General features: G+C 54.7%; 2 protein-coding genes across 3 annotated transcripts; one reads left to right on the forward strand and one right to left on the reverse strand.

Moving 5' to 3' along the window:
* Nucleotides 1–151: 151 nt before the first annotated feature.
* Nucleotides 152–3,316, forward strand: CDCA3 (cell division cycle associated 3). Of its 2 annotated transcripts, none has more exons than XM_042248211.2 (6): nt 152–301; nt 1,040–1,214; nt 1,748–1,874; nt 2,074–2,367; nt 2,736–2,839; nt 2,968–3,316. In XM_042248211.2, exons 2-6 carry the CDS (start codon nt 1,095–1,097, stop codon nt 3,118–3,120), a joined length of 798 nt encoding a protein of 265 aa, XP_042104145.1. In that variant the 5' UTR covers nt 152–301; nt 1,040–1,094; the 3' UTR covers nt 3,121–3,316. The 2 variants fall into 2 exon arrangements, with proteins under 2 accessions (XP_042104145.1, XP_027823741.1); XM_027967940.3 differs by lacking the exon at nt 152–301 and adding an exon at nt 778–824.
* Nucleotides 3,317–5,058: 1,742 nt separating this feature from the next.
* On the reverse strand, nt 5,059–11,418 carry GNB3 (G protein subunit beta 3). The gene is made up of 10 exons (XM_012175504.5): nt 11,339–11,418; nt 11,026–11,115; nt 10,726–10,764; nt 8,837–8,943; nt 8,676–8,739; nt 8,400–8,562; nt 8,251–8,317; nt 7,960–8,161; nt 6,422–6,638; nt 5,059–5,648 (listed from the first exon to the last, which is right to left on the reverse strand). The coding sequence occupies exons 2-10, from the start codon at nt 11,080–11,082 to the stop codon at nt 5,542–5,544; spliced, it is 1,023 nt and encodes a 340-aa protein (XP_012030894.2). The 5' UTR covers nt 11,083–11,115; nt 11,339–11,418; the 3' UTR covers nt 5,059–5,541.
* Nucleotides 11,419–11,547: the final 129 nt, after the last annotated feature.

Consider the following 11,547-nt stretch of genomic DNA (forward strand, 5'->3'; position numbering starts at 1 on the left):
AGTTGGACCGAGCCTGCCCGCTAGTGCTCCGCCCTCTGCCCGCCTCTTGACCATCGCCAATGAAAAGCACTTCTAATGCAATCGATGGTCGAAAGAGCCAATCCCACTCCTCCAGGGCAAAGCGCACGTAGAACAGCGAGGTGGGCCCAGGAGTTTTGCTGCCGAGACTCTGGGACCCTACAGTGCATTCGCGTATCTTCTATTGAAGAGCAGGAACTGATGGTTGTTTAAACCAGTCAACCCCAGAAACTTTCCTGGGAGACCTGTCCAGTGGGAAAATTAAAGGGCAGCTGTAGTCTAGGTATTTGAAAAGGGGCTATCCAGTGAGGCGGGGTTCGAGAGGGCTAGTGTTGAGTGATTGCTAACTACGTTGACCAATGAGGATTACTGTCTTTCTGGCCTTAGGAAAAAAATGTTCGTAACTCCGTCTCCAGCGGGATATGAAAATAATAATGGCGTACTAACTCATGATTCTATTTTTAAATAAAATCACTTCACTTTGAAACCGAAGGTCTCTTACGCGAAGATTAGCATCCCGCAAAATCTCACAACCGGCAGCCCGGTACGGAACAAAAGTCCCCTTAGCGGGGACGCGTCAGCCCGGAGAGTCAAGCCGCTGCCTATTGGCCTCACGGACCCATGATAGACGTTCAGGCAGCCCATTGGCTTCCTGCATTGGAGGCGGGACTGACAGAGACAGCCTATAGGAGCCGGCATCGAGTCAGCCAATAGGGTCGGGGCAGGGGCGTGGCGGGAAGTTTGAAACTCAGCTTCGGGAGTTAAGGATTGAGCCGCTTTGAACCCAGAGGTGGAATTGGGGCCCGGTAAGGGATTTGAATAAATTAGTGAATAATTTAGAGGGCCCAGCAGGCCCTGAAGGAGTTGCCTTGTCTACTGTATTAGTCATCATCCCCGCAGATACCTCTGGCCCGGCGGCCAGGCCGTTTCTCAGCGGGGAACGAGGGGGAGATCGGGTGGTCTGGAATCAAAGGTCGAACGTGGTCGCCGTAAGGGCTGAGACCTGAGTCATTTCTCGCAGGCATCCCCTCCTCTCCCGGGCCGGGCCCTGCCCCATCCTATTTCTGCTGGTTACGATGGGCTCAGCTAAGAGCGTCCCAGTCACTCCAGCGCGGCCTCCGCCGCACAACAAGCTTCTGGCTCGAGTGGCGGACCCCCGTTCACCCAGCGCCGGCATCCTGCGCACTCCCATCCAGGTACACAGGGGTGGCAAGGAGGAGGCAGCGAATCTGTCTCAGTTTCGGAGTCGCTAAGAGAGTCCCACTCCAGTACTCTTGTCTGGAGAATCCCATGGACGGAGGAGCCTGTGGGCTGCAGTCCATGGGGTCGCTGAGAGTCGGACACGACTAAGCGACTTCACTTTCACTTTTCACTTTCATGCATTGGAGAAGGAAATGGCAACCCACTCCAGTATTCTTGCCTGGAGAATCCCAGGGACAGGGTAGCCTGGTGAGCTGCTGTCTATGGGGTCGCAGAGAGTCGGACATGACTGAAGCGACTCAGCAGCAGCAGCAGCAGCAGCAGCAAGAGAGTCCTAATCTAAGAGAACTCTCCCTTCCTCGAATACCCCTCACCTTTGAGTCCTTATTTTCCATACTCTCAATCCCGGTGAAGTAGGCTGAATATCTGAGGGCCTTTGCAATTCCTGTCTGCACTATGGATCTAAGGCTACAAACCTGGGAAGGGAGAGTTGAGGGCCCAGACTCATTCTAGCCTTTGGTCCTGATAGGTAGAGAGCTCCCCACAGCCAAGCCTGCCAGCAGGGGAGCAGGTGGAGGGACCTAAGCTGGTCCAGGACTCAGATCCCCGCTCTCCTACCCTTGGCATTGCACGGACACCTATGAAGACGAGCGGAGGTAAGTGTTGGGCCCAATGCTGTCATCCTCCTGCTTTGAACCCACGTCTTTCTTTTTTCAACACTTTGCTGTCTCCCAATGACTTCTCCCAATCCCTCACTGACCAGGGCGCGAATTCTAAGGCCCATGTATCCCTTCCTCCTTGCTGAATGATTTGTGACAGATGGTCACTATCTCATGTCACTTCTCCCCTCTCCAGAGCCCCCAAGTCCACTGGTGAAACAACTGAGTGATGTATTTGAGACCGAAGACCCCAAATTAAGCCTTCCCCCCGAAGCTATTCTGCCCCTAGAGACACCTTCATCTCCTCGACCGGACTTGCCTCTGGGCACCCAGGTTTCCCTTGAAGATCAGGTGCCTCCTGGGAGCCAGACTGAGCTCTCTGCCGAGCAGGTGTTTGCCAAGGAGAAAACAGGACATGCCTCAGAAACGCCTGTGTCCAGCCAGGGCTCAGACAAGCCCTTGCGAGACCCCGAGACTCCTCGATCTTCAGGTACAGAATCTAAGGGCACAGGATGGGGAAGAACAATTGGGAGAACACTCTGGGATAACGTCCACAGATGGACAGAGGAGGAATAACCTGAAAGCCCCTAACTTTGGCTGCTTGTTTTAATTCCTTACTCACTTGAGGTTCTAAGTGTGTGTGCCTGTGCGTGTATGTGTGTGCCTGTGCGTGTATGTGTGTGCGTGTTAACTCACTTATGTCATGTCTGACTCTTTTCGACCCTGTGGACTGTAGCCTGCTAGGCTCCTCTGTCCATGGGATTCTCCAGGCAAGATACTGGAGTGGGTTGCCATGACCTCTTCCAAGGGATCGTCCTGACCCAGAGATCAAACCCATGTCTTGTGTCTCCTGCACAGGTTCTAAGCGCAGCAGGCGGAAAGCAAACAGCAAGGTGCCAGGGAGGTCTCCTCTCACCATCCTGCAGGATGACAACTCCCCCGGGGCTCTGACCCCACGACAGGTAAAGGGCAAGCGGGTGAAAGCTGTTACTAGGAAAGCCAGAGTAATGATGGGGGCCTTTTCCCCACCCGGTCTTCTCTCCCCGAACAGCCTCCTCCCCTCCCTCACCTTGCCCAATCCCTTTTGCAGGGTAAGCAGCCTTCCCTGAGTGAAAACTTTAGGGAACTAAAGGAAGGGGCTGTTCTGGGAACTGGACGACTTCTGAAAACTGGAGGACGAGCATGGGAGCAAGGCCAGGGTCACGACAAGGAAAATCAGCACTTCCCTTTGGTGGAGAACTAGACATGCATGGCTCCAGCACCAAACTCCCCAAGGGCCTGGCCGTGTTCTGGGTCCTCCCACCCCTTCTTGCCCTGGGAGACTGGAAAGGTTCATTCTCTTAACTCCCCCTAAACTGCCAACCTTGGGACTCAGAGCTTCGTTGGTTTTCTTTGTGTCTGACATATTTCTGTATATTAAAGCAAGTGATTTTAAGTTATATTTTTAAGTGTTATACCTAAACCATGCACTGGGTCTCCTGTCTGAAGAAAGCCTGGAGGGGGCTTGCATTCCCTGGCCTAACTGTCCCCATGCTGGCACCTCCACCTACACACCTCCCCTAAATCCCAGTGTTCCCCAGGGTGCTGTCCTTGGCCCTTTCCTCTTGCTGTCCCTGAATGTTTACTTCTGGGGCCTTTTTTTTTTTTTTAATTGGAGTATAGTTGCTTTACACTGCCGTGTCAGTTTCTGCTGACAAACTGAATCACAGGGCCTGGCCATGTTCTGGGTCCTCCCACCCCTTCTTGCCCTGGGAGACTGGAAAGGTTCGTTCTCTTAACTCCCCCTAAACTGCCAACCCTGGGACTCAGAGCTTCGTTGGTTTTCTTTGTGTCTGACGTATTTCTGTATATTAAATCAAGTGGTTTAAACAAAGTGAATCAGCCATACATATACATATATCCCCTCTTCCTTGGATTTTCTTACAGTTTAGGTCACCACAGAGCACTGAGTGGAGTTCCCTGTGCTATTCAGGAGGCTCTCATTAGCTATCTATTTTATGCATTGCTGTTGTTCAGTTGCTGACTCAAGTCTGACCCTTTGCGATCCCATGGACCGCAGCACTCCAGGCTTCCCTGTCCTTTACTGTCTCCTGGAGTTTGCTCAAACTCATGTCCGTTGAGTCGGTGATGCCATTCTGCCATCTCATCCTCTGTCGTTCCCTTTTCCTCCTACCTTCAATCTTTCCCAGCATCAGGGAAAGTAAGTCAGCTCTTCACATCAGGTGGCCAAAGTATTGGAGCTTCAACTTCAGCATCAGTCCTTTCAACGAATATTCAGGGTTGATTTCCTTTAGGATTGACTGGTTTGATCCGATACACAGTAGTGTATATATGTCAATCCCAATCTCCCAATTCATCCCACCACCACCCCTTCCCCCCACTTCTGGGGTTTCAACTGCCCTTCACCCGATTTCTGGTAACACCCAGGTCTCTGTACCTAACCCTCACCTTCATCCAGCTGCCCCACAGGCACTTCAGAGTCAACTTGTCTGAAGTTGAATGTGTCCTCTTCCCCTAAGGTTACTCTGCCTCCCCTCACGCTGTGAATGACAGCACTCTCCCCCTGGCTGCCAAACCCTAACCTTGGCCACCATCTCAAGTCTTCCCCTCTGAATACCCCATATCGTTGCCCTGGTTCACTTCCTCCTGGTGATTCCGTATCTTTAGTCTCTTTCCCGTCCCTTCCCTCTCCACTCTGTCCTGCCACTCCTGCATTTCTTGCCACCTGCCTCCTACCTTGTTTACCTCCATTCCCTCCAGGCTCCCCCTTCTTCCATTTCATCCACCTACATTGCTATGAGGGCGATGTTCCCAAGAAGCATCACTGATTATTACCACTCTGCTCAAAACTCTTCAGTTGTTCCCCATTGCCTATAGCTTTCTATAGGCCTTTTGTAATCTGATTCCTTCTCAACATAACCTTTCCATGCAAACACACTTGTACGCACCAAAGGCAGGCAGTGTTGAACTGTCGTGCAGATCCCACCCCACCTCAGCCACCTTCTGCTCCTGACCTATCTCAGGCCTTGGTCCTGAGGCTTGAGTTTCTACCTCCACTCTCCCTTCTGCCTGCAGCTATCTGGTACTCAACCTCTATCACCACACTTGTAATACTTCGTTACTTAAGTGGGACCTGTGTCTTTCCAGAAGAGGAGAGGATGAGAGATAAACATCACACACATACAAGGCGCTACTCTTTATTGCAGGTGCTTGAGGAGAGGCAAGAAGGTAGACAAAGGAGAAAGCATGAAGGGGAAGGGGCCAGGACCCTAGTTGTGTCAGAGCCACAGTCACGGGGCCGAGCACCCTGTGCCAACCAGGTCTAGACAAAGGTGGTAGCTCTGGGGGAGGAATCCTAGGGCCTGCGGCCTCAGACACAGAGCCTGCTAGGCCTGCCAAGGTTAGGGTTAGGGATGGGTGGGGGTCCATTGTCCTTACTCACGAAGGGAGAGGGGAGGCCTGGGAGGAGATGGGGCAGTTCCCCCGCCCCTAATGAGTCCCTGATGCTGCCTCCCAAAGGCACGCTCCCCATACTCCCCACTGCCCTCAAAGGGGGAAAGCTGGGGTGTAGAAGAGAAAAGCTCAAAGAAACCTTAAACTGGGCAGGAGAGGGGCAGCTGAGTGAGTGTCTTCGTGGCCTTTTACATCCCCTCGTCCAGCCTCCTCAGTTCCAGATTTTGAGGAAGCTGTCCCAGGAACCGGTGGCCACAGCCATCCCATCAGCTGTGACCCCCAGGCAGCTGACCCTGTTATCGTGACCAGAGAGGATACCTTAAGAGAAAGGGAGAGGAGTCAGCCTGGCAGGTGTTAGGGAGCCAGGGTTAGAGGTTAGGGGGCGGGGCATCGGACTAAATGAGGAAAGCGGATTAGTCCTAAGGGGCGGGGTTTCCCTCGAAGCCAGTCTCCCCTCCAGGATCTGGGGTGGGTGAGGGACGGGAGGGTTGGACATTGTGTCAGCTGCTGAGAGAAAAGCAAGGGCACCTTGACCTGGAAAACGGGGAAGGAGGGCTTCCAAATGAGGCCCCGAGACAAGTGATTCGGCCAAGGGCACTCGGACAGTAAGCAGTGGAATTAAGGTCTGGATCCTGACTGGCCAGTGTTCTCTTCCCTGGGAACCCAGCCTCTCCCAAGAGAGGAAGCCACAATATCTGATTCAACTTCAGACCAGGCCAGTCCCAGAGAAGCACCCGGGTTGGGGTCAGGGCCCTCAAGTCACATCCCATCCCCTGGTCTCTTGTCACTGCAAAATCCCTACGGTGGCCCTTCCCTTCCATGGAGGCCCCTGAAACCCAGCCCTGACTGGACAGTCCAGGTCCACAGGTCTGGGGGTGACAGGAAGGGGCTCCTCTGGCAGGGAGCAGCTGCAGCAGTGGGCCGTGGTGAAGGGCCGCTTAGAGCAACTTCGCTTTGAGAGGAGATGGTTCTGGACTGGGAACCAAGGGGACTGGCTCTAGGGGCAGAGCTCAGTCAGCCAGTAATGAGGGAGCAGCAGTGAGAGGGTACCCACAGGGGAGCCCAGGTGGCCATGGCGGGCAGGCTCTTACCCACACGCTCGCACTTCATGGAGTCCCACACGTTGCAGTTGAAGTCATCGTAGCCCGCAAAGAGCAGGCGGCCACTGAGCGAGAAGGCCACGGACGTGATGCCGCAGATGATGCTCTCGTGGGCGTAGGTGGTCAGCTCCTGGTCGGCCCGCAAGTCAAACAGGCGGCAGGAGGCATCGTCTGAGCCCGTGCAGATGGCCTCTCCATTGGGGAAGAACTGCAGATACAGGTGGGTGGGGAAGATGAGGGTCAGGACTCAGACCTGGGCAGCACTCGACCTCTCCTGCCCTCTCCCTGCTCTAGGCCAGTTCCCTCAGCTTCTCTGGCTCCCGCTCCATCCCTTCTGTGGCCTGCCAGCCGCAGCCAGGCTCCCTACACCCTCCCTGTCCACAGTGCTGCCACACGGCAGGGGACAGCATGGGGCTGAGGGTGGGTGGGCAGCGTGCCCACGGTCACACGGTCAGAAGGGTGGAGGCTGTCCCAGATGCCAGCATCTCCAGGCCCTGGATCAGCGTGTCAGCACAGGGCCAAGTATACAAGCATATCCTGAATCTCATCCTCAGGAAACGTCTCATAACCCAGTGGAGGGAAAGTCTACAGAAAACTGGCCTGTACTTGTCCAAAGTGTCAAATGTCACCAAAGACAGGAAAAGGGCAAAAAGGGTTTCCAATTTAAAAGAAACTGAAAAGACAAGGCAAGGAAATGCGATGCGTGTTCGCGGACAGAGAAAACATTGCTATTTTGGAGATAACTGGTGAAATTGGAATACAGATGTAGACTATAGTATTGCATCAATTTAAACTTCCTGATTTTAAGAATTAGACTGCCAGGAATTCCCTAGTGGTCTGGGCGTTAGGACTCTGTTCTTCCACTGCAGGGGGCATGGGGGAACTAAAATCCTGCAAGTTACGCGGCAATAAAATAAAAATAAAAATCACAACATAATAATAGAAATTTATAAATGTTAAAAAAAAAGAATTAGACTATTACGATGGAAGAGAATGGCCTTGATTTTAGGAAGTATATATTGAAGTATGTATGTGCTAAGTCACTTAAGTAGTGTCCAACACTTTGCAACCCAAGGGACCAAAAACCATCAGGTTCCTCTGTTCATGAGATTCTCCAGGCAAGAATACTGGAGTGGGTTGCCATTTCCTTCTCCAACACACTGATGTATTCAAGGGCTGGAGGGGCGTGAGGTCCGCAATGTATTGTCAAAGAACCCAGGGAAAAAATTAATAACCAAGAGTATCTATAGCTACATCTAGATGGGCGTGTGTGTGTCTATCCATCCCTCCTCCCTCCCTCTGCAGAGAGGGAACCAAAAAGCGTATGTGGCAGAAAGGGGACAGTGACCACAGGTGAAGGGCAGACAGGAACTGTTGCTGTTATTCTTGCAACTTTTCTGTGGGTGAAATTATTTCAAAGTGAAAAGTCAGAAGGAAAGGGGCGGGGGGCCGTGGGACGGGATGAAGGCTGAGTGGGCGGTGGGGTGGGGAGGTGGTCCCCTGAGGACACTGAAGCAAGGGGGGCTTACGCAGATGGCGTTGATGTCCGACTCGTGGCCCGTGAAAGTCTGCCGGCAGGTCCCCTCCCGCACGTCCCAGAGCTTGGCGCTGGCGTCGCAGGCCCCCGAGATGAACAGTCTGAAGTCAGGGGACACGGCCAGGCTCATGCAGTCCCCTGTGTGCCCCACAAACACAGTCTTCTGCTGCCCAGTCTCGATGTCCCACAGGGCGCTGCGGGGCGGGGGGACACGCTGTCACCCAGCGAGGCCGGCACAGAGGCGCCGCCCCAGCCATCGCACCCACGGGCGCCCGGGCCTCACCATGTGGTGTCCCCGGAGCTGGTCACGATGTTGTTGTCATCCAGGAAACGGCAGCAGGAGAGATAACCTGGGTCGGGGGGGTGGAGGCGGTTAGGACAGGGCCCTGGCTGCTGGGCACAACCCGCAGGTACCCTCGGCCTCTCACTCACCCGTGTGAGCTGACAGCTCCCGGCTGACCTTGACGTTGCCCTCCCGGGATTTGAGGCTGTAGATGGAACACATGTTGTCCAGCCCCCCACAGGCCACGAAGTTCCCTGACGGGGCGTAGGCACAGGTCATGACCCAGGAGGAGCGCAGTGGGATGGCGTGGACCTGCAAGGGTGGAATGGCAGGGGCCTGGGCTGAGCTCCCAGGTCGGGGCACAGAAAGGGCGTGAGATGCCCCAGGAAGGCAGCTGACAGCGGGGCCGTAGGCTGGGCTGATACCTTGTTGGTGGTGTATGTGTCCCACACGATCAGCTTCCCATCTTGCGAGGCGCTTACCAACAGCCTGGGCAGAGGAGAGACACACGTGGCTCCCAACCCTCCTTTCCTGCCTGTCTCCCCCTAGCCCTCCTGCCCCCCAGCCCAGGCCTCTTAAGCCTCACTTAGAGTCAGTGGCCCAGTGCATGGCATAGATCTTGGCCAGGTGTCCCCTTAAGGTCCGCCGTGTCCGCATCTGCACACGTCCCACGACTTCGAGGCCAGACACCAGCTGCAGGAAGTTAGTTAGCTCAGTTGCTCGGTTGTGTCCAACTGTTTGCGACCCCATGGACTGTAGCCTGCCACCCTCCCCTGTCCATGGAATTCTCCAGGCAAGAATACCGGAGTGGGTTGCCATTCCCTTCTCCAGGGGATCTTCCCCACACAGGAACTGAATCCACGTCTCCTGCATTGCAGGTGGATTCTTTACCATCTGAGCCACCAGGAAAGCTCTGAAAGGGGGTGTCAGAAGTCAGGGGGAGCAGACCTCCCTGTGTATGGTTAGTACTCTGTGCTCCAAATGCAGGCACATGGGTTCAATCCCTGGTTGGGGAACTAGGATCCTACACACCACACAGCGCAGATAAAAATAAAGAAATCAGGGTGAGCAGGGTGCATGCCTATGTGTCAGCGTCTGAGCCAGGATTGTGCGTGAGCTTCTGTTCCATGCCCAGCTCGAAGTCGGGCCTCTAGCCTGACTGAGGGCTGAGAAGTCAACCCTGCCCAGGAGTGGCTTAGACGGGTGTAGAGACAGACATGGGCAAGGCCAGGGTGTGTAGTTAAGGGTTTAACCACCACCTCTCCTGGGTGGAGGTGAGGGGGAAGGGGGGTTCCATCATGTAAACACCCCCACCTTGACCGATTCAAGCTGCCAATGAGTCCACCACACATGGACTTGGGATGATATGCACACGTTTGGTTGAACCCAGCCGCTAGGAGCCTGCCCTCACCCACAGCTGCTGCTCAGCCAGCGCTAAGTGGGTATCCAGAGCAGCACCATGGCACTGAACTGCACTCTCCTGAAACTTGGGGTCCGATGCCCCTGAGGCTCCTTTGGCCTTCTAGACATTAGACTGGGGCTCCAGAGTCAAAAGACCTGACCTGCCATTTATTTGCTTTGTTATCTCAGGCAAGTTACTTAACCTCTCTGAGCCCCCTTTTCCATCTGTAAAAATGAAGGAAGTTTTTAGCACCAGACTTGAGGAGTTGTCAGGAAAATTAAATGAAATTATGTATTTAAGCAACTTAGCCCAGTGCCTGGCTCATGTTCAGTAAATGTTTACTCTTATTATTAACATTTAATTCAATCTAAGATGGCACCAGCTCCAAGAAGCACCATTCTTTTATGGATCACTAAGAAAAAGTGCTACCGATTATAACTGTAAGGATCATTGTTGGATGCATCTCAATTTCCAGGATGTCAAAATGTGGGGGAAAAAAAACGCATCCAGGACTGAAAAAGTGCACTATCAGTCAGCTCGTAATTAAGAGTCTTGTCTGGGCTTTCCAGGTGACTCAGTGGTAAAGAATCCGCCTGCACACACAGGAGATGCAGGTTCGATCCCTGGGTCGGGAAGATCCCCTGGAGAAGGGAACGGCAACCCACTCCAGTATTCTTGCCTGGAGAGTTCCATGGACAGAGGAGCCTGGCTGGCTACAGTCCACGGGGTCGCAAAAGAATCAGACAAGACTGCGACTAAACAGCAACAGCTAGTCTCCCAGGGCTTCTGGTTTAACAGCCCTAGTCCTCTTCCTCCTGGCCAGCCAGCCAGGAGGGGTTGGCCGTCTTGTTTTGTGGATGAGGACAGCATCTGCCTCCCTAGGCTTCGGCTCAGTGCCTGGCCCATAGCAGACCTCACAAAATGTTGAATGAATTAATTCATGTCGTTCCTCATTCCAAGGACACACTGTACTGGAGCATGGGAGCCAGGCTGTGGCTGGTCAGGGGGCTCCCACGCCATCCCCTCCCCTCCACCCCTCCCCTCTGGCCCTGTCGGGGGTGGAGGGGGCTCACCTCTGCCAGGGTAGTGTCAGCACAGGCTTTCCTGGCATCCTGGGGGGAAAGCAGACATGGGCGTGGGTAGGGGCAGGGTGTGTGCACGGGTGTCTAGGTGGGTGGGTTTGGGGCTCTAGGGTTTTGAGGGGCAGGGGGCACATCTCAAATCTGAGCTCCAAGTTCAGGAAGTCTCTGGGCACTTCCAGGTCAGGGGTCTCTGAGATGTCAATCAGGGTGAAGCCAGCCCTTCCCCCGGGGGCCACACTCGGTTCCTGGTTTCCCCATGTCCCCTGGTGGGATGGAGGGTTCTGGGGTTACTGCGATCTGCTTCTTGAGCTGCTCCGCTTCCTGCCGCAACTGTTCCATCTCCCCCATGGCGGACGGCTTGAGGGGTGGCTCCTTGGTCTCCTGCCGGGGACACGGGGTGTGTGTAGGGGGACCCCCACCAGACCACGTTTGTGTTCCTCGTGTCCCACACCAGACTCCTCATGGAGGGCTGGAGCCCCCTCCCCACATCGGGCTAGGATTGGGTGGTCTGCACCGCCTCCCCTGCCATCTGGAGTCCCGGGCCTCCCCCGCGCCCCCCACAGCCCCCAGACCCAGAGGGCAGAGCCAGGCCAGCCCCTCTTACTTGGGCTCTGACTTTAAGCTTCCAGCTCTGGTCCCCAGGCGCCTCCTGGCTCCCTCAGCCGCGACACCCGCCCGTCACCTGCCCCGGCTCTGCTGCCAGAGGAGCTGGCCTGGCCTGGCCCCGCTTGGGGGGGGTGCGGGGGGGTGCAGACAGGGAAGGGTAGGGCCAATGACGACTGTCAGGCAAATGAAATCAGCTGGAGGGTGGTG

Source organism: Ovis aries, chromosome 3, assembly GCF_016772045.2.
Source record: "Ovis aries strain OAR_USU_Benz2616 breed Rambouillet chromosome 3, ARS-UI_Ramb_v3.0, whole genome shotgun sequence".
NCBI lineage: Eukaryota > Metazoa > Chordata > Mammalia > Artiodactyla > Bovidae > Ovis > Ovis aries.

What these genes read in the sequence shown, in the direction of transcription:
- GNB3 (XM_012175504.5), bottom strand. Translation starts at nt 11,082, where the DNA reads ATGGGGGAGATGGAACAGTTGCGGCAGGAAGCGGAGCAGCTCAAGAAG. An exon ending in AGCTCAAGAAGCAGATCGCA is followed by an intron (nt 10,765 to 11,025) that starts GTAACCCCAGAA and finishes CTTTCCCCCCAG; the next exon opens with GATGCCAGGAAAGCCTGTGC. An exon ending in CACTGGGCCACTGACTCTAA is followed by an intron (nt 8,740 to 8,836) that starts GTGAGGCTTAAG and finishes TCCTCTGCCCAG; the next exon opens with GCTGTTGGTAAGCGCCTCGC.
- CDCA3 (XM_042248211.2), top strand. Translation starts at nt 1,095, where the DNA reads ATGGGCTCAGCTAAGAGCGTCCCAGTCACTCCAGCGCGGCCTCCGCCG. An exon ending in TCCTGCGCACTCCCATCCAG is followed by an intron (nt 1,215 to 1,747) that starts GTACACAGGGGT and finishes TGGTCCTGATAG; the next exon opens with GTAGAGAGCTCCCCACAGCC. An exon ending in GGGCTCTGACCCCACGACAG is followed by an intron (nt 2,840 to 2,967) that starts GTAAAGGGCAAG and finishes TCCCTTTTGCAG; the next exon opens with GGTAAGCAGCCTTCCCTGAG.